This window comes from Schistocerca nitens, chromosome 8 (genome assembly GCF_023898315.1).
Source record: "Schistocerca nitens isolate TAMUIC-IGC-003100 chromosome 8, iqSchNite1.1, whole genome shotgun sequence".
Lineage (NCBI taxonomy): Eukaryota > Metazoa > Arthropoda > Insecta > Orthoptera > Acrididae > Schistocerca > Schistocerca nitens.
Window position 1 is genome coordinate 350,920,966 of NC_064621.1, and position 23,036 is coordinate 350,944,001.

At 43.9% G+C, this 23,036-nt stretch overlaps 1 protein-coding gene across 1 annotated transcript; it reads right to left on the reverse strand.

Moving 5' to 3' along the window:
* Positions 1 to 883: 883 nt before the first annotated feature.
* Positions 884 to 7,339, reverse strand: LOC126199561 (uncharacterized). The gene is made up of 3 exons (XM_049936482.1): positions 7,142 to 7,339; positions 5,374 to 5,497; positions 884 to 1,029 (listed from the first exon to the last, which is right to left on the reverse strand). The coding sequence occupies exons 1-3, from the start codon at positions 7,337 to 7,339 to the stop codon at positions 884 to 886; spliced, it is 468 nt and encodes a 155-aa protein (XP_049792439.1).
* Positions 7,340 to 23,036: the final 15,697 nt, after the last annotated feature.

The following is a 23,036-nucleotide window of genomic DNA, read 5'->3' on the forward strand; positions in this document are numbered from 1 at the left end:
CCATTTGAATCATTTTTGAACACCATTTTCAAACGACACAAGATGTCCAAAAAGCTGTGACGAGGGTCTTGGAGGATATTACAGAAGATCAGTTCTAGAAATGTTACCATCAATGGCAGAAGCGCTGGAAAAAGTGTGTACAATCAGAAGGGAACTACTTTGAATGAGAAAACACTAAACTTGACTAAAACGGTAGGCAACATTTTTTTTTCACATCAGTCTCATTACTTTATTGTCGCACCTCGTACTATCACTGCTAGCAGCACATGATGAAAGGGACGGTCCAAAAGAACTACTTTTTCTAAGATGGCGTTTGCGTGGTTGGAAGCCTACTGCATTTTCCACATCCATGGCAGCAGTCATCACCATGTGCTGTCAGTCGGTGAAGCCGGGTATCACAGCTTGTGGGACGTAATCGAGAAGTCATTTCATGCACAAAATCCTGCACCGGCAACAGTTTCTCAGTTATGGGCGGCGGTAGAGGCAGCATGGCTCAATATTTATGCTGGGGAGCTCCAACGATTTATCGATTTGTTGAGTCCATGCCACGTTGAGTTGTTGCACTACGCTGGGTGAAAGGAGATCCGACACGACTTGAGGAGGTGGCTCATGACTTTTGTCATATATCATGTACGCCTTGTATCGAAGTGTTCCGTGTTTCGGTAACTCGCTGCTCACTGACTGACAAATTGGCAGTGAAGGCCAGGTGGGTACCATGGCACTACGCTGTGCCAGCAAATCGTATTACGGCAAGTGGCTTCCTCAAGGGAACGAGTCCCCTTGCCTTAGTCTGGCGCTGTTACAGCCTGATTAACTCTCTCTTCAAGTGATTGGTGATTCAGGCCGCTATTGCCGGCTAAAACTAAGTAATCAGAATTATTATTCACAGGACGTACCCGTATTTTGGGTAATTGGTCCACAGTGTTGTCAACTGACTTGCCACCTTCCCATCGTTGGAGTTAGTGTCCGTGTCTGGTCCCAGTATGCCTTTCGGAAACAGATACGAGGTTTCCCCGGCATGCATCATACCTGCAAAATATTTTTACATCAGCTATAGTTGAGAATGTGTCAGACTATCAAAGCCTAACTATATTTTTCGTGAAAAGTGGTACACAGATTCATATGCATTTCCAGTACTTCTGATAAAAAAAACGTGGTAGAATGTGCAACTGTTTCTCTAACTGACGCTAACTGTTCAACAACATAGTTCAGTCTGCCAATAAAAATGTGTTAAGTATGCAAATGGTAATCGTTGGAGCCACGACGTCGTTGTTTCTTATTGCCAGAGAAGTACTAAATAGAATGATTCCATTACAGATGCAGACCATATTGACAATAGCTAAATACAAAACTAGTGGTTTTTGAAGGAAGAGAAAACCAAAGATTGTGAATTTTATGCTAGGAAAACTACTTAGTTACGTTTATAAAGGCAGACATGACCTACAGTGGCAATAGCGGCCGGTACGTTGGTAAGGACAAGGAAGACTACGTCAGGTTGCAGCCTGAGACTTACAGCTACTTTAGGCTAAGCGTGTAGTCAGTAGTGAGTCCGTTTAATTGTTACAGAAGCGTGCCGGAAAAGATTACAGAACTGTCGTCACTTGTGAGTAGTACTAAAGCGGCAATTTATACTCGCTACAGAAATCTGACTATGACTAGAAATAAACAGCAGCGAAATCTTAAATATCGAATGCAATACACTTTGGTAAGGCGGGGAGGGTTGGGTTGGGTTGTTTGGGGGAAGAGACCAAACAGCAAGGTCATCGGTCTCATCGTATTAGGGAACGACAGGGAAGGAAGTCGGCCTTTCCCCTTCACAGGAACCATCCCTGCATGTGCCTAGAGTGCTTTAGGGAAATCACGGAAAACCTAAATCAGGATGGCCGGACGCGGGATTGAACCGTCGTCCTCCGAAATGCGAGTCCAGTATGTTAACCACTGCGCCAGCTGGCTCGGTAGGAGGGGAGGACACCAATAGTTATAGTCTGCCACTTGTCGTGAAAAACTCAACAATGTTTCATGTGATAAATATGGAGTCAAACTATGAGATAACTAAGAATGATATGCTTCAAATTAGAAACACAAAATAATAATTGGTTCGTTCTATCGTCACCTACGTAACAAAACAATATGTGAACGCTTTGAAGAGAGCGTCAGAATTATAATGTATAATGTCTTCGATCATGCGGAAGTGGTTAGGAGAATATTTCAGTCCGTCAACGATGCGTTGTTAAAGGCATGATTTTAGATTGGATGACAGGGACAAACAGTCTCGAGATTGTGTTCTAAAATTGCCTCGGACACTGTGTTAGCTACTTATCCGTGAGCTAACGAACTAAATACATTGCTAACAAACAGGGTCGAACTTTTGTATTCACTGGAGGTCACGACAAAACTATTGCAATATCGTTGATGAATAGTAATGAACCAGAACTTGCAAAAGGAGGAAGGTATTTCTCCTTAACACGGATTACAATTAGAGACCACAGTATATACGTTTGTGCCGTGGAAGACTGTGCTGAATTATATTAGAGAATTACCGCGAATTCAGGAAATGTGGCGTAGCAGATTGAAAGAGACCGAATCCTTGCTGACAGACAAATGGTCAGCAAAGTCAATAGCGTGATACGGACTGTTATACGAGAAACGATTAACACCTTGTGATAAAAATCCATCCTATGCTCTTTCGTTCCGATGTCATAATAATTAATGACCATAGAGATAGCGGATTTTGCTCCACTGTTCGTGGAGCATAATTGCTGGCTAGATGCTCGCTCACTATAATGACACTGAAACAACATTACACCAATACTTAAAAGTTAAATGCAGTCTTCTGAAACAGTTTTTCCAGAGACAGGTAGACAGTTGCTACTTTCGACTGCTATGTGGCTGGGCAACTGACAAGTAAAATGTTAAGTCCTATGGCATGATTGGCTGGGACAACATGATGGGCTGATCCAGCAGCCTAATTGGAGAGGTTTTACCTGCGATTTTCTTCCGTCAGTGCATACACTGCCTGACAGACTAGTGAAGCATCCTAAAAACGTGGTCGCATGTTTATGTTAACTTCGTACACGTACACAATATAGCCTGGTATGTAAATGATTAGACATGTAAATAAGCAGAATGATCACTAGAGTGCATTAGTGCTGTTGCTGTTCGTTCAAAAAAATGGTTCAAATGGTTCTAAGCACAGAGGTCATCAGTCCTCTAGAACTTAGAACTACTTAAACCTAACTAACCTAAGGACATCACACACTTCCATGTCCGAGGCAGGATTCGAACTTGCGACCGTAGTGGTCAAGCGGTTCCAGACTGAAGCGCCTAGAACCCCTCGGCCGCAGTGGCCGGCTGCTGTTCGTCTTAAGTATTGTTACTAGACCTGGCATAGTATACAAGTGGCGTGAATAGCTTGAAGGACAAGGAGATGTTACGTACTAGAGTGAGGCAGCGTTATCAACACCCAAGAGAGTGTGAAAGGGGCCTCATTGTGGGGCTCCTTCGGCCCGTCTGGTCCAGTCGTGCAGTCTCCAGATTTGTGGGACATTCGGATGTTGGACTGCATGGGAACGTCAGGGCAGGTTGACGTGTCGTCAAGACACCGCTCCAACAAGTCTGGCCATCACAGGGGAGGATCGCCGTTATTGTGAACCAATCACATCGTAACCTCTCCACATCTGTGACCGCCATTCGAGAAGAAGCAATGAACCCCCTACAACATTCTTGGCTATCACGAACAGCTAGTTGGAGTATAGAGAACCCGGACTACGAAGTGATTGTCCCATGCGTAGACTGCCGTTAACGACACAAAACACACGGCTACGTTTGGAGAGCTGCCATGACTGGGAAGCCTGGAATGTGGGCCCATGGAGAACACGTTGTTCGGAGATAAACAATAGGTGTGTAAAACCTAGAATAACCATCTTTGAGAGTACAGTGGCGACCTGGGGAATGGTCCCAGTTTTCCAACGGTTTAGAGACCCTCTGCAGGGTCACTTCTGGCATCTTGGTTTGGGAAGCCGTTGGGTATGACTTTATGACACGGCAGGTAGTGGTTGAGGGAGCTCTGATGGCGCAGCGGTACGTCACAGACATCCTGCGTTCCCAAGTCTCGTGCGACAATATCGTGGTGCGATTTTTCAACAGAGTAATGCTCGTTCATACATGGCACGTGTCTCTATCGAATGACACGGTAATGTTGAGTACTCTCGTGACCAGAAAGATTCTCAGATGTATCCTCAATAGAACATGTGTTGGACCAGCTCCGATATCAGCTCTGTCGCAATACAAAAATCCAGGATATCGAGGAACAGTTACAACGTTTGTGACGCAGCTTGCTTTAAGAGAGGATTCATCAGCTTTATGAAATCCATCGCAGCCAGGCCAGAGGGGGTGCAACGTCTTACCGGTAAGTAGGTTCATATTACCTAGATGGCTCAAATCTGACTCGATTAGTGAACAATGAAATAACATCACATACGCTTTTCTTCCGCGAAGTTTCATTTAACTTCCTCCTACCCTTCTGAGCGTTTCACTTTTTTTCTCAAAATGTATATGTAATATCGGAAGCTCCATGAATATGTTGGCAGGTTATGTGGTTGTCTGTAACAATGTAGCAACGTCAATAGCCTGTATCAAAAGACAGGTGGATCCGAGGACTGAGAGTTGAGCCTGAACGTAAAGAAATGTGACATAATGATCGTACGTAGGAGAAGAAATTCACTAGGGTACCGTCGCAGTATTGATGACAAACTGCTAGCAACAGTAAATATAGTAAAATATCTAGGAGTGACCATCTGGAACGACCTACCGTAGAATGACCACATAAAACAAACAGTTGGATAAGGAGATGGACGCTGAGATTCACAGGAATTGATTCACGAAACAAGAGGCTAATAAAACACTTGTTAGATGGATTCTTGAGTGTTAGTTATGAGTCTGACACACTTACCGAGTTGGATTAATAGAAGTGAAAGAGAAGATCCAAGGAAGAGCGACGCGTTTCGTCTTGGGGTCGGTTAGTCGGCGCGCGAGCATTGTGGAGATGTTCAACAAACCCCAATTGCAGACGATGCAAGAGAGGCACAGTGCTTTATGGAGAGATTTGATATTGAAATTCCGTGAGAATTCGGTCTGACGCAAAGCATATTACTTCCTCCAACATAAGTCTCGCGAAATTATTACAACGTAAAAATTCGATAAATTTGAGCTAATAATACGGGGATTTATCGACAGTCACGCGCCATTCACGAATGGAACAGACAAGGGGGGGGGGTCAAATAGAGGTACCAGAAGTACTTTCCGCCACCCACTATTAGCTGACTTGTAGATGCAGATGCAGATGAAAAGCAGTGCGTCGTAGGGAACACTTACCGTATTCTATGTAGCCGGTTCCGTTGTAGCTGAAGTAATAGAAGTAAACAGGTATGTTGCTGAAGTTCGCCACGGCCCTAGCGAAGGAGTCCGCTTGTTGTATGAAGTACACGTCGGAAAGCAGCTGCAAATAAAAAGTTACTTTGTAGAAATATCTGGAGACACTATTCAAGCGCATCAACACATACAGAGTAGTTCTTCAGAGGGCTGATTATTTCCCCCTGTAAGCAAATACAATGTTTGGCATTTGAACCGTTGTACAACAAAACTATTGGAAGAACACAATTTAGACGCAGTGCTTAAGCGACCGGATTTCCATTCGGGAGGAGAAGGGGTTCAAATCTCAATCCTATCTTCCATATTTAGATTTTCTGTCGTTTCCCAAAATGGTTCAAGATAATGCCGGCACGGTTAATCTGGAAAGGACACGACCGATTTATTTTCCGATCTTTGGGGAATTCTTGATTATTTTCGCCTTTAACGACACTATTGTCGACGGATTGTAACTTCGAACCATCCGAGGAAGAGGTTACGGCGGTGGCAGATGGATACTCTGCTGACCTCCCAGAATCACACTCACTGGAAAAGAGATGCACAACTTACATTTACCTAAACGTGAGTTAAGTAAAAGAAATAAGAGTATTTTCCACGTATAAAACACAGCGTAACTCTAGTAGAACTAGAAATTTGCTTCTAGTGTTTGTACTGTGTTCGCCTTCCCTACCATAGTTCTCACAGTTTTGCAACTTAACGCCCATATATTTAAATGATTTGACTGTGTCAAGCAGGACACTATTAACACTGTATCCAATCATTAAGGGTTGTTTTTCCTACTCAGCCACAATAACTTCATTTTTCTATATTCAGAGCTAGCTGCCATTCATCTCATCAACTAGAAATTATGTCTAAGTCATCTTGCACCCTCCTACAGTCACTCAACTTCAACACCTTACCGGACACAACAGCAAACAACCGCAGATTGCTGCCCATCCTGTCCACCAAATCATTTATGTATACAGAGAACAACATCGGTCCTATCTCACTTCCCTGGGAACTCCAGACGGTACCCTTGTCTCTGATGAACACTCGCCGTCAAGGACGACATACTCGGTTCTATTAGTTAAGAAGTTTCCGAGCCACTCGTATGTCTGTGAACTTCCATATACTTCGTTAACAGCCTGCAAAGGGTCACCGTATAAAATTATTTCCGGAAATCTAGAAGTATGGAATCCGCCTGTTGCCCTTCATCCGCAGTTTGCAGTGTATAATGTGAGAAAAGGGCAAGCTGAATTTCGCTTGAGCGATACTTTCTAAAACCATGCTGATTGCTGGACATAAGCTTCTCAGTCTCAAGAAAGTTTATTATATTCGAACTGAGTATATGTTCAATGATTCCGCAGCAATCTGCAGTTAGGGATATTGGCCTGTAATTTTGCAGGTCCGTTCTTTTACCCTTCTTACATAGTTACTGGAGTTACCTGCGCTTTTTTCGAGTCCCTAGGGACTTTGTGCCGGGCGAGAGTCTCACGATAAATGCAAGCTAGGCAAGCGGCCAATGCCGTAGAGAATTCTTTTTAAAACCGAATTGGGATTCCAACCGGAGCTGATGATTTATTTTCTTTCAAATCTTTCAGTTGTTTCTCTACGCCAGCGATGCTTATTACCACGTCATCCATACGGCAGTCTATCCGATGGTCAAATAACGGTATGTTTGTACGATTCTCCTGTGTGAACGACTTATTGAACGTTTAATTTAAAACTACATTGCTCTCCTCAACTCGCACGCCAGACTTATATCAACAACAGCTTGCATATCCTCTGTAGAGAAGCCCTCGTCCCCAAAATAGAACTGCTCCAGCTGTTCCGCCGCACGGGTCCGCTGCTCCTCCGTGGGCAGCGGCAGCTGGGAGCCGATCAGGGCCGTGAAGTTCTCCTTCATGTCGGCGACACCCTCTTCTGTTAGCATACCGGAGACTGGAATATACAAACAACTCTCCAGCATAAGCCAGCTTTTGCTTTAATTATGGCATTACAAGTTCGCGAAAAGGTATGTTTACTAGCTTGTACTGTGGTCTGTGGTGGACAGATTCTAGCCCCTGAGAGTGATTGCTACTACACAGGTTTACGTTACAAACCTATCAATGTTAGATTAACACATAAGCCTGGTGGTTCTTAGCGAAGCATTTGAAGATCATATACTTATTGGCATCTGATTTCTTTTAGTTTACCTTTTTTCTTCCCTTGTTTAATCTTAGAACGTTACACAAAGATTCACTCACGTTCAGAAAAAACAGAACACCTTGAACGACCATAAACATGACGCTCATATTCACAGGACGTGTACATTTGTATGTTTTGCAGAAATTCAGTCATCGACGCTTATAAGGCGCGAATGGCGTCCTGTGGTACAGCTATGCATGCTGCATTCAACTGGTTTCAAAATTCATCTGTGGAGGTTGGCACTGGGTCACAGCGTTGCACCCGTCGTTTCACAGTAGTCTACACATCTTCTATTGGCGGACATTGACAAAATTCTGACATCCTGTGACACCAAGAAGGCACGTTTTCGTGCAGCAACATATGGTTGTGCATTGTCGTACTGAGAAATGGCGTCTGGAGTGTTGTACAGAAATGGTGCGGTCAGGGGTCTGAGGACGTCATTCACATTGGTCATTCTGGTGACAGTGCACTGGGCACACACCAGCTGTGATCTGTGATCGTACCCAATAGCAACCCATACCATAAGGCCTTGAGTTGGCGCTGTATGTCTTGTGCTAATGCAGTCACACTGATTCCGTTCCCCCTGTCTGCAGCGAACCAATATGCGGCCATCATTTTCAAACAAAGGGTGCCTGGACTCGTCCGAAAACACTGTCTGATGCCATTCCTGTCCCCAGTGAGGTCGTTCTGTACACCATTGCCGTCTAGCATGTTTCTGCACGTTTATCAAAGGTAGGCGGAGAAGTGGACGACGTACACGTAACCCATGCCGTAATAAACGATGGCGGACTGTCACCCGTGATAGTCTCCGATGTGTTACACAGTTCCACTCTTGCGCCAGATCCGAGGAGGACGTAGATCTGCCCAGCAATGCCATTCGAATTCGGTGTCGATCTTCTCGGGGCTGGTCTGGGTGTTGCGCCTGAACCATCTCGTCGTGTTACACGACATTCCGTGAATCATTCTGCACACAGCCGTTGCACTGCCGAAACTCTTCGTTCCACACAAGCAGCAATTTCCCGGATGGATGCATCGCATTCTCTCATGCCAATAATGCGCCGTCTTTCAAACTCAGCGATTTAACAGTGCGGTTCGCACATACGTCTGCGAGCCGTGGTGCACTTCTGCTCGAGACTCACTGATCCGTTTTACAGGCAGGTGGTGTTGCGCCGTGTTCTCGATGTTGACCTTGAAGCCGCGGGCCGACATGGTTCAGATGCTTATCATTTCTGCAGAACATACTAATGTACACTTGACAGCAAAAAAAGTGGGTCACTGCCGAATGCAACCAACATTACGTAGCTGTGTTGCAGGTTCTCAAAACACCAAAACCCCGTGGGGTACAGTCGTTTGACTACACACAATGGGTACCGCAAGAGACTACGAAGAGACCAAAGGTCTTTATGCCAGTCAGTCTAAGCGTCAACTAATGTCGTCATACAAAACATATTAGAAAACACGTTCTTAAAGATGAGAAACCCCATAACACTAATAAACTAACTTTAATTACAACAAGTGACATTCCAAAAGTTCTGAGAAAACGGATTATTTTACATATATCATATAGTAATCCTTAGTCAAAATTAAATACTTGAGACAACATATGGAGTTACAAAGCTGTACGGCAATTGGAAAAAAGTTTTTCGCTCTCTAAAAGGTTTTCCATCGACGTGCTGAAGGTCGCTCAACGGCGAGTGGCTCTGGAAACTGGATATTGGACGAACCAGTAGAAAAACGCGATTAACGGCAACAAGCACTCTAAGGAAATCTCAACGTTAACAGTGAATCACCAGTAATTTCTCGTAACACATCAACAGCTACGTGTACACAAATTTCAACTTTAAATGACATGACCACCGTCGTCGTTATGGACCTGGATTCAAACCCAGTACCTATAGCCATTGCCACCTAAGCTAAGCTTTGTTTGTGCCTTATTGAGACCGGATAACTAGGCACAAAGAGACGTGAAGTATAGACGTTTGCACCAGTATCAGTTATCAATTCAGATCCTGAAAATAAATGACGAAAATGTTTGGACTGAACTGGAAATCCTGTCATAACAGTTACCATCCTGAGAACTACCCCCAACGACGTTTAATATGGTGTCATTGACAAGGAACAGGGTATGCTCATGTTTAAAATTGAAATGCCACCATGTAAAGCTTGTGACAGGGATGTGAACCCAGCACCTAATCGGATTGTTAACGAAGTACACTCATGCTCAAAAGTATCCGAACGACCTGGATTGCATTTCGCCTGATTCCCATGCAACCCACATAACACAGCTGTCTAGCAGGTCCTCTAATCGCTCCTTGATACAGTCGTTTAACTATTGAAAATGGTTCCAAGAAGTCACCACTAGAAAACACTGCTCTGTATCGCAATAACTCAGGATGTCAAGTAATACCACGATACTAAAAATATCAGGGAACACCTCTTCGCGGATAAGACTGTCCTTAGGGCTTGTAAGCTCGCATTTATTGCAATAACTGACATACCTGAAATGTTAGCACTCTCATTATTACGTCAGATAGGTAATGCACGTAGTAAGTTCGTCGTATTCATGATTTCCTCTTCAAAGTAACATACCATACTTGTTATTTAAAAATTTACGTTATTCACGAGCAGCTAGTTGAGAATATGTATGAACTTCAAATGACAAGACGAACCGACTCGTTCTGCATATGGATTCAAACCCAGGTCATGGAAACTAAGATTTCGTGACTGACGGAAACTAACAGTCATTCCTGACTAGGCATACAGAGAGTGATATACCTCATTTTTGGACAGTATCAGTTAGCAAATATCAACTTTAAATTACATAATGTATCATTTTTAACGGACGCGAATTCCTATCCAGCATCTATTGTCCCTGTTAACGAACTACGAGAGATGTTAAATATTGCTACTTCACAAGTAACTTACTTGAAATGCAGTGAGCTAAAGCTTTGTGTTGGACAAGGATTCGAACCCAGAATGTAATCGAATTGTTATCGAAGCACAATCAACTTTGACATATCGGATTTTCTCAGCAGTAGCTAGATGTATTAAATGAAATGACGAGACGAAACATTAATTTTTCCTTTCCAGGACTCCAACCCGGCACATATCGCTGTTATATTCTAGAGAAAGGAACGTTAAGTATGGGTTTGTTACACCAGCAGCGACATGTGAGCATGTTTGAACTAGAAATAATATGATGAAGTGTTCAGTGCTGACTGAGAATCGAACCCCAAACATGTCATTGTTGACTACACACAAAGCGGCGACACTTCCCGAATTTTTCTCCACCAGCAGCTCGGAATAACATCCCTGAACTTACAGTGATCTCGCAAATAGTTCTGTGTCTCACTGGGAGTCAAAAACGTCTGATATCGTTAGTGTTGACAACGAATGAAAATGCATTAAAAATAAAAATTATTATCCACCAGCAGATAGGTGTTCTCATGCTAGAGCTTGAGAATACATAGTGAAAAGTTTAGTGCTGGGTCAGGATTCCAACACATTCATGCGCAATATGTGGAGATGTTAAGGAATCTTCAGTTTTGAACAAACAACAAGTTGTAGTCGAGCTGTATTGTCACGAAGGGATCAAATTCCGCGTTAAGGGCGGTCTGAGTTGCATTCCCAGTTCAGAACCAATTTTATCGACATACAGAAGCTCAAATAAAAGACGGAATAAATGTCCTGTGACCATACACAGGGTTTGTTTCGTCACTAGAAATAAATAACTAGTTTAAGAAAAGTTACTGGTGATAGAGTTTCTACATGTCGCCACTCCTTACTTTATTGTGGTTCCACCTAACGTCTACTTGGTAGAGAAGGAATATCATGTTTAATGTGATTTTCAGACCACAATGCCATTATACCTTCTTCACTTGGCGTAACCAGAAGAGAATAGAATCTACCTCTCCTTATCAAAAAATATCGGCAGAAGTTGGAATCGAACCGAGACCAACAGTATATGAAACTATCATCAGTGCAACAGACCACCACAGCCACTTCTTTACCGCTTCTTTCTCTATCATAACACCGTTGCGGCACACAAGATGAGAATTCCGACACACAGGCTCCCTGTAGTGGTTTGCAGGATGTTCAGTACATTCATTTACTTGGTTGACCGAATCGCCATGAACTAGCTGCCTTGGCTACCCAGTGCATACATTCGACTCTATTTTGTAATCACCGAAATAAAATAACGTAACTGCCACCTACACAGAACTGCCAACAGTGTAAGATGCAGAAATTTAAATAGGAAGTGTTCCTTTCGATTTGAGCTACTCTATTGCGCTATCTGTGTGTTGAAACCATCGTGCAGTGCAAAATAAATGCTGTAACTGTCTGTCTCTCAGAAGTCTGTATCCAGCCATATGCATTATCTCACAGCACTGTGGAATGCCGAAGTTCTGGAGGAACTGTTGTTCACTTCCAGAGGTGGTGTACCTATGTCACAGCTAGTAGCGTAACGGTAAGCGTCGTGCACTGATGACAAGACGTCGCGTGTTATATTACATTCACTACTACATATTTTTAAACGCAATTCTGCTGTCTGATAAAGTATTCAATTTAATGGAGTTGGGTTGGGTTGTTTGGGGAAGGAGACCAGACAGCGAGGTCATCGGTCTCATCGGATTAGGGAAGGACGGGGAAGGAAGTCGGCCGTGCCCTTTCAAAGGAACCATCCCGGCATTTGCCTGGAGCGATTTAGGGAAATCACGGAAAACCTAGCCGGCCGCGGTGGTCTCGCGGTTCTAGGTGCGCAGTCCGGAACCGTGCGACTGCTACGGTCGCAGGTTCGAATCCTGCCTCGGGCATGGATGTGTGTGATGTCCTTAGGTTAGTTAGGTTTAAGTAGTTGTAAGTTCTAGGGGACTGATAACCACAGCAGTTGAGTCCCATAGTGCTCAGAGCCATTTGAACCATTTGAACGGAAAACCTAAATCAAGATGGCCGGACGCGGGATTGAACCGTCGTCCTCCCGAATGCGAGTCCAGTGTGCTAGCCACTGCGCCATCTCGCTCGGTCAATTTAATGGAACTTTGAACATAATTCTCTTCACTTCTCAACCCAAAATAGTCGCATGTGGAAAGAAGGTCAACTTCTGTGTCATTTTGTTCTTTTCAGGTTTAATAGACGTACAGCCAGCAGATGCGCTCGAAGCTTTTGTATTACGTATGGGGAGAGCGCATCGTGCCAAAATAGTCAGAAAAGTATTTTCTGAATTAGCTGTTGTCTGGTAGTGGCATTTTATTCTTCTTCAAACCTTGCTTGACAGCATTAACTCAGAACAAGTTTTGTACATGCATGTAATCAATAAACCGCATGTGCATTGTCAGACTGTTATAGATAACATCAGAGAATTCGCATTTATCGTTGATGATTAATTTCTCTCTCATGTTTAGCATTGTTTTAACAGCACTAAAAGAAACCTTACGAAAACTGTGCACTGTATTGTAAGAAAGGAAATAAAACTACCCACGATAACCTTACGACAAAAGTCTGTTTTAACAAAACTGAGTATCTGTACAAAAGCGTGCCTCTATCTGCACGAATTATTAAAACACCATTCACTTAGATTTCGATTGGGTCTGTGTTTAAACGGTATGCTGTGTCATACTCAACAGGTATGCAAACGTGGTATTTCATAAATAAAGTTACGTATTCCTAGAAACCCTTAAATTTGCTTGTCAGCAGCTGAAAGAGGCGTTACCTGTTGTGCAGCATTGTAAGTTTTTCACCATTGCACTATGAGCTGAAAGTATTTTCTTACGATTTGCTAATCAATTTATTTCCTTCATACTTATCACCCTGGCATGGGAGTCTTTAAGTGAAGAACATTATTGCATTTCGTATCGTTGACGTTCGTTTCGAATTTATTCAGAGACGCTTGTATTGTATAGCAGCTTGGCAGTCAGAAAGCCGAGATCTACGACCATTAACACAAGTTACTGAGTCGAGCTGCCAAGAGGATTTGATGTGTAAAGGTTTTCTTCTGATTTTGTTACAGAATTTTTTCTGGGAATTCGCAGCTCCATGAAATAATACACAAAAAAAAAAGCTCGCACGTTCTGCCCCTACCACAGTTAGAACTGACGATTTTCTTAACCGGTGGAACACGAGACACGGGCGGTACCACGGGGCTACGGATACGCTGCTGTCAGTACGCCACTCTCGTCATGGTATTGGTCACTCAGCCTCATAACGCATCGTGAAAGATGTTAAAAGTTGTCATGTGAAGAATAGCATTTCTTAAGTCAAAACATTGAAATTTCTGTCTCAGTGTCTTAGTTTACGTGAGGATTATATACCACGAGTCATTCAAATGGAAAGGGAATATCAAGTGAATTTAGCGAGTCAGTTCAGTACCATACGCGGAAGTAGTTGCACAGTCACAGTGTTGCCAAATGTTTGTGACGATGTTGCCAATTCTCAGCTGTGCTAGGATCAGCTCTGTAGCGTTATAGGAGGAAAATCCTGTACTCGTGTCATAGGAGGATACGGAGAGGAGGCGCGGGGTTTGGTTAATATGCAGCGTTTTCTCCTACCAGCTGTGTCAAACATTTAGGTGTGTAATCTTCCATCACGATTACAGTTTCCCACAAAATATATACGAATAAAACACTTACCTTGTTACTTTGTTACAAAAGATTATTTCAGTACAAAAAAAAGTCTTTGGAAATCAACTTTGCCAACCTGTCACGAAAAGTAAGATAACTCTCCTCGTTTTGTGACAGTATTTGACGACGGCAGTCTGCTTGACTTGTTATAACAGCTGATGTGGAAAAATTAAATGTGATGTAGATCTATCATTATACACTCCTGGAAATGGAAAAAGGAACACATTGACACCGGTGTGTCAGACCCACCATACTTGCTCCGGACACTGCGAGAGGGCTGTACAAGCAATGATCACACGCACGGCACAGCGGACACACCAGGAACCGCGGTGTTGGCCGTCGAATGGCGCGAGCTGCGCAGCATTTGTGCACCGCCGCCGTCAGTGTCAGCCAGTTTGCCGTGGCATACGGAGCTCCATCGCAGTCTTTAACACTGGTAGCATGCCGCGACAGCGTGGACGTGAACCGTATGTGCAGTTGACGGACTTTGAGCGAGGGCGTATAGTGGGCATGCGGGAGGCCGGGTGGACGTACCGCCGAATTGCTCAACACGTGGGGCGTGAGGTCTCCACAGTACATCGATGTTGTCGCCAGTGGTCGGCGGAAGGTGCACGTGCCCGTCGACCTGGGACCGGACCGCAGCGACGCACGGATGCACGCCAAGACCGTATGATCCTACGCAGTGCCGTAGGGGACCGCACCGCCACTTCCCAGCAAATTAGGGACACTGTTGCTCCTGGGGTATCGGCGAGGACCATTCGCAACCGTCTCCATGAAGCTGGGCTACGGTCCCGCACACCGTTAGGCCGTCTTCCGCTCACGCCCCAACATCGTGCAGTCCGCCTCCAGTGGTGTTGTGACAGGCGTGAATGGAGGGACGAATGGAGACGTGTCGTCTTCAGCGATGAGAGTCGCTTCTGCCTTGGTGCCAATGATGGTCGTATGCGTGTTTGGCGCCGTGCAGGTGAGCGCCACAATCAGGACTGCATACGACCGAGGCCACAGGGCCAACACCCGGCATCATGGTGTGGGGAGCGATCTCCTACACTGGCCGTACACCACTGGTGATCGTCGAGGGGACACTGAATAGTGCACGGTACATCCAAACCGTCATCGAACCCATCGTTCTACCATTCCTAGACCGGCAAGGGAACTTGCTGTTGCAACAGGACAATGCACGTCCGCATGTATCCCGTGCCACCCAACGTGCTCTAGAAGATGTAAGTCAACTACCCTGGCCAGCAAGATCTCCGGATCTGTCCCCCATTGAGCATGTTTGGGACTGGATGAAGCGTCGTCTCACGCGGTCTGCACGTCCAGCACGAACGCTGGTCCAACTGAGGCGCCAGGTGGAAATGGCATGGCAAGCCGTTCCACAGGACTACATCCAGCATCTCTACGATCGTCTCCATGGGAGAATAGCAGCCTGCATTGCTGCGAAAGGTGGATATACACTGTACTAGTGCCGACATTGTGCATGCTCTGTTGCCTGTGTCTATGTGCCTGTGGTTCTGTCAGTGTGATCATGTGATGTATGTGACCCCAGGAATGTGTCAATAAAGTTTCCCCTTCCTGGGACAATGAATTCACGGTGTTCTTATTTCAATTTCCAGGAGTGTATAAGTTCTACCATGATTGGCCTTTTCATACGATTACAAGTAAATGACATACTAATTAATTCACACACACACACACAAATGGGCGTTTCTATTGTAATGCACTTACCTGTAGAAATAAAAAGATAGTGTCTATGTAGATGGGACAAGGCAGCTGTCAATGTTTTAAGTTATCTTCAGATGTAAATTTCAAAGAACGAACATTTTTTAATTAGTGTTAAACGTCACCATCCCCTCCGTTTGCTGAAAATCGATGGTATGCGTAGGCTCCTCTGCTGACAGCCAACTTGTGTGTGCTCTGGGACGCCCTGAACTTCGGCCCCATTTGCCCGCGGTCTGATGACGTCTCTGAGGATAACCCCCACACCAACGTGTACGAGTCAATCCGAGACAACGGCAGCTTCCTATTACCTGTAATGTTCAACACCTACGGCGGTGGCTTCGGTGATAGCACCGGGACCATCAAGGCGGCAGTCTACTTCGTGGAAAAGGGTGTGCTCCTAATTACTTCCAATTACGGCATCGGTGCCAGTCTGAGTGGCCGAGCGGTTCTAGGCGCTTCAGTCTGGAACCGCGCGACCGCTACGGTCGCAGGTTCGAATCCTGCCTCGGGCATGGATGTGTGTGATGTCCTTAGGTTAGATAGGTTTAAGTAGTTCTAAGTTCTAGGGGACTGATGACGTCAGCTGTTAAGTCCCATAGTGCTCAGAGCCATTTGAACCATTTTTTTACTCCATCGGTACTTTCAATAAGCACAATAACTATGGCATCACCTTCATTCTCATTGCCATTCCTAGTCCAAGCACACCAGATGGAAAAAGGGTAGAGACCTCCATCACTGACATTACTCTGATATCGTGTAATATTGCCTCCAGTTCTAATAATGCATCGATTTGGCGATGCGAAAGTCCACAAGCTTCTTCAGGTTTGCCATGTCCAGCTCGAGTCACTCGCTGATGAGCAGATCTCGTGGAGCTACCATATTGTTTGGGATGTGAACTGCTAAGTTTCATTCGATGTGCCAAATAGCCTCAGAAGTTTTCTACTGGATTACGATCGAGTGATTCCCCAGGGACATCATGGTGAATTAGGGTGCCCGAGTATTTGTCAAACCATAAACGTATGTGAACTGTTGGATGAATATGACTCTTGTCACCTAGGATGATGCGAGAGACTGTATTCTCATAAAGTCTTAGAAGAAAAGAGGTCATCGACAGTCCTGAAATAAACATATTGGTTTTTGTCTGTACTGTCCTCGAATGACCAACCAGATACAATGGTTTACAAAATATGGTATTTCGACAGCGTACCAGCGTGCTATTATGAAAAGACGGCTGTCGTCGCTTTGGAGTGCTCTCTGTCACCAGTTATGACAAACTTGTTCATGGACTAATCCGAACGGAAAGTTCTGAAGAAAGCTTCACTGGAGCTCACATGCTTCTTTTTAGATATGTTGATGACCATTCGCGTTGTAGCCACACCGGATTGACAAACTTCAGGAGTTTCTCCAACAATTGAAATCTTTCCGTCGCAGCATCAAATTAAACATATCTCTGTGGAGTATGCGGACTCCCATATTTGAACGTCCCAGTCAAGCCAAAATTGAACAGAACTATGGGGTACAGTATGTGCAGGTAAACCGTTCTCTGTGATTTATATCTCCACGCCTCCAGTTGTCGTCATTCTTCACTGTGATCGGGTGTGCTACTTACACTGGTGCACAGGACTCGTGCGACAGCAGAGGAAAAAAGCAAATAAGTGGAGCTCAACCACCTTAAGGACATATTCAAGAAGAACGGATATGGCGGGAGATATATCCGAAGTGCTTTCAGGCAGAATCATCAGGCTCAGCAAATAGAACACGACGAGGAGTATAATACAATGGTGTATCTTCCTTGTGCCGACAAAGTCGGCAGAATCTTGGCTTGACGTTATATGAAATGTCTTCTGTTCGCCTCCGGAAGCGCGAGCAAGGTGTATAATGACTTGCGGTTCCATAAACCGTGTGTCTACTGTATTCCACGCAAAGGTGAAGGGGCATTAATCAGGCACACTGTACGGACAGACAAAGAACGGTGCTAGGACCACAGGAGACACAGCGAACTCAAACAATGAACAAAATCTGTGGTTGCGGAACACCGCATGGCGATAGGGAATTCAGCGGAATATGAAAATACTGAAGTGCTAAGACAGACCTCTTCGTTCTGAGACTGTGTGCTATGGGAGACTATTGCAACACCGAGGGCCGACAGGCTGATCAATAGAGGCAGTGGCTTCATTGCTCTCAGTAAAGCGTGGAATCCAGCGCTTAGCCAGCTGGTGACACATCAGACGAGAGCGAGTTACACGCCCGACTTGGGCGTCAGAAGCATTGAGCGAACGGAATTTCCGTCCAGTGGTCGGCGATAACGTCTACCAACCACTCTGCCCAACGTGGCATGCTACCAAATTGTGAAGATAGGGTGGGAAGCGATAAAATCTACATCTACATCTACATGATTACTCTGCAATTCACACTTAAGTGCCTGGCAGAGGGTTCATCGAACCATTTTCATACTACTGCGCTACCATTCCACTCTCGAATGGCGCGTGGGAAAAAGGAACACTTACATCTTTCCGTTCGAGCTGTGATTTCTCTTATTTTATAATGATGATCATTTCTCCCTACGTAGATGAGCGTCAACAAAAATTTTAGCATTCAGAAGAGAAAGTTGGTGATTGAAATTTTGGTAAATAGATCTCGTCGCAAAGAAAACCGCCTTTGTTTCAGTGACTGTCACCCCAACTCGCATATCATATCAGTGACACTCTCACCCCTATTGCGCGATAACACGAAACGGGCTGCCCTTCTTTGCACTTTTTCGATGTCCTCCGTCAGACCTACCTGATAAGGATCCCACACCGCGCAGCAATATTCCAGCAGAGGACGGACAACTATAATGTAGGCTGTCTCTTTAGTGCTTTTATCGCATCTTACAAGTGTTCTGCCAACAACGCGCAGTCTTTATTTCGCCTTCCCCATAATATAATCTATGTGGTCTTTCCAATTTAAGTTGCTCGTAATTGTAATTCCTTGGAATTTAGTCGAAATGACAGCCCTTAGATTTGTGCGATTTATCGTATACCCAAAATTTATCGAATTTCTTTTAGTACCCTTGTGGATGGCCTCGCACTTTTCTTTGTTTAGTGCCAATTGCCACTTTTCGCACCATACAGAAATTCTCTCTAGATTATTTTGCAATTGGAATTTATCGTCTGATGATTTTACTAGACAGTAAATTACAGCATCATCTGCAAACAATCTAAGGAGGCTGCTCAGATTATCACCTAGATAATTTATGTAAATCAGGAACAACAGAGGGCCTATGACTCTACCTTGCGGAACGCCAGATATCACTTCTGTTCTACTAGATGATCTTCACTCAGTCACTACGAACTGTGACTTCTCTAAGAGGAAATCACGAATCCAGTCAAACAACTTAGACGATACTCCATATGCACGCAATTTGATTAGTAATAGTCGTTTGTGAGGAACGGTATCAATAGCCTTCTGGAAATCTAGGAATATGGAATCGACCTGAGATCCCTTGTCGACAGCACTCATTGCGTCAGGGAATAAAGAGCTAGCTGTGCTGCACAAGCAAGTCATTTTCTTCAAGGTGATGCATAATGTTTGAGTACAGTATATGCTCCCAAATCCTACTGCAAATTGAAGTTAGTGATACGGGTCTGTAACTCAATGGGTTGCTCCTATTTCCTTTCTTGAATATTGGTGAGAACTGTGCTTTTTTCCATTCTTCAGGAACAGACGTTTCGTCAAGAGAGCGGTTGTATATGATCTCTAAGAAACGCGCCATTGTGTCTGCATACTCTGAAAGGAACCTGAGTGGTATACCATCTGGACCGGAAGACTTGCCTTTCTTAAGTGATGTGAGTTGCTTCACAACACCTAAGGTATCTACTTTTAAGTCACTCATGCTAACAGCTGTTCTGGTTTCTAATTCTGAAATATGTATTCATCTTCTTTCGTGAAGGAATTACGGAAAACTGTATTCAGTAACTCCGCTTTGGTGGGACCATCATCGGTAACATTTCCATCGCTATCGCACAGTGACGGTATTGACTGTTTTTGTCCCACTGGTGTACTTTACATACGACCAGAATCTCTTTGGGTTTTCTACCATATTTTGAGACAATGTATATAAATCAGGTGCGACGTAACGCATTCTTCATGTATCACCCGAAGATTACGCCAAGTTATCGAAATATGTTTATTGTAATGACCGACCTTAAGGCATGGCAACAAACACGAGAACGTCACAGAACCACATTTGGACGGAACTTAAGTCCTTCGATTTGTGCCATAGTGGAAGTGATGCAGCAATTGACAAGAGGCAAATCTGCGATTGGGTGGATTATTTTCCACGGTCTAGTCATATGTATTCCAATTTCTGTGTTGTTAACCCGTTGAAGGCGTGCAGCGTTATGTGGCGCTGTGAGAAATTGTCTTTTGCGAGGTGCACCATTCCAGACTTCCATAGTATGCTGTTCGCTTCGTAACATTTGCTTCGAAAGTCGTCGATACGGACCTGTTTTCAGATACAGCGGAAATTATTATTGTATTATTCATCGACCACCAAACACCCAATTTTCTAAAGAATGTAACTCCCATGTACTCGCATGAAACAGATTCAAACGTCTGACTGCAATTTTGTTTATGTGCTACATGTTTCCTTTTAAGCATATAATCGCCGGCCGAGGTGGCCGAGCGGTTCTAGGCGCTACAGTCTGGAACCGCGCGACCGCCACGGTCGCAGGTTCGAATCCTGCCTCGGGTATGGATGTGTGTGATGTCCTTAGGTTAGTTAGGTTTAAGTAGTTCTAAGTTCCAGGGGACTGATGACCTCAGAAGTTAAGTCCCGTAGTGCTCAGAGCCATTTGAACCATTTTTTAAAGCATATAATCAAGAAATAGTTTGGGAAACTTTAGAAATTACGCTTAATGTGGGTTAGAAGTCGCTAAGTGCTGTATTTATGAAGCCCTTAATGAATACAAACTGGATAATTAGTGGTTAATTTGAAGCAAAGTTAGTTTTTCACGTATCTCAGTGTTTATGACGTCATATCCTCTAACTATATGCCGTACAACGATGTAATTTTGCAGGTCCGTTACGTAATATATGTAGACACTGTACATAAAGTACGTTGTGAAAGAGTTAGTAGTGAAGAAGTAATAATTTAAAACACATGCCTGGCGTTGATGTTTTACTGAGCTGCATTTTAAGCAAAAGTTAGTTTTTCACGCAACTTAACGTTTATAATCTCCTGAACTATGTTTCCTGAAGTGATATATCTACATCTACATCGATAATCCGCAAGCCAGCGAACGGCGCGTGGCGGAGGTACCCTGTACCACTAACTGTCATTTCCTTTCCTGTCCTACTCGCAAATAGAACGAGGGAAAAACTACTGTATGTTTGCCTCCGTATGAACCCTAATTTCTCGTATCTCATCTTCGTGGTCCTTAAGCTCAATGTATGCTGGCGGCAGTAGAATCGTTCTCTAAATTTTCTCAATAGCGTTTCTTGAAAAGAATGTCGCCTTCCCTCCAGGGACTTCCATTTCAGTTCCCAAAGCATCTCCGTAACACTTACGTGTTGTTCGATCCCACCGGTAGAAAATCTAGCAGCCAGCTTCTGAATTGCTCCGATGTCTTCCTTCAATGCAACCTCGTACGGATCCCAAATACTCGAGCAGTACTCAAGAATAGGTGGCACTAGCCTCCTATATTCGGTCTCCTTTACAGCTAAACCACTCTTTCCTAAAATTCTCCCAATAAATCAAACTCGACCATTCGACTTCTTTACCAACAGGTCTCACAATTCGTTCCACCTCATATCGCTTTGCAACGTTACGCCCAGATATTTAAACAACTTGACTGTGTCAAGCAGGACACTAGTGATATTGTATCCGAACATTACACGTTTGATCTTCCGACTCATCCGCATTAACTTACATGTCTTCACATTTACGGCTAGCTGCCATTCATCACACCAACCAGAAATTTTGTCTAAGTCGTCTTGTGTTTCCCTACAGCCACTCAACTTCGACACCTTACCGTACACTACTGCATCATCAGCAAACAATAGCAGATTGCTGTCTATCCTGTCCGCCAAATCATTTATGTGTATAGAGAACCACAGCAGTCCTATCACACTTCCCTGGGGCACTCATGACGATATCCATGTCTCTGATGAACATTCGCCGTCGACGACAAAATACTTTAAGCAGTCTTCGAGCCACTCGCATATCCGTGAACTTAATTCAGTAATACCATTTGCTAATTGCGTCTGAATATCCGTTAGTGTAATGGAGTAATAAGCTAAAACATCACGCCTAATACTGAAATTTGACTGCACGAACAGAGTCCCGATGTCGGCGAGAAAAGCTTCCTTAGCGTTTTAAAGTTGTGTGTAAGCTTTGCTGAAAGTCGTTAAGTGCTCTCATTCTCAAATAATGGTCGAATGAAGTATATGCATTTGCTCGCCGTCAGAAATGCTGTTTCAAGACAAACACACGGTTTTCAATTTAATATTTGTCTTATTGTGTTAAACTTGAGCGTAGCTCTTAGTAGATTATGACACCATACTGATTTTATAAATTCGGTCAGTAATTACGCGAAATATTGAAAATCGAAATTTCGATGCCCCTTTCCGGTTTCCAGAATAGCATTTCAGTAGTACATGTGATCCAAAAAGAATGAACAGATTTCAGCTGTTGATTTTGGTTGTCAATTACAGACACACTATGAAAGATATATTACACATTGACCATGCCACTTGATAGAGGAAAGTCCAATGTTTTGTAGTAGGCCAGACACTGTACAATACACTCGACGTGAGCACCATGAGTTGCTCGAGAAGCATCGAAACGATAGTCCATTAGATTTCAGACACGAATCGATAGATCCTTGTTTACTGAATCGACAGGTTCAATTCGATATCTCAGCAAACTGTGCAAATCGATTTATTCTTTTTCTGTTCCTGAAGTACTGTGGTTTAAATTTGAGCATAGTGTAACACGTAAAAATCGTTCTTAAGTGAACTGAATGCGTTGAAACGTTTTAAAGTGAAGCAAATAAATAAAAAATGCATTCTTACGATAAAATTGAAAACTCTCTTTCATTCGGTTTGTACGTGCAAAAAGCGTTT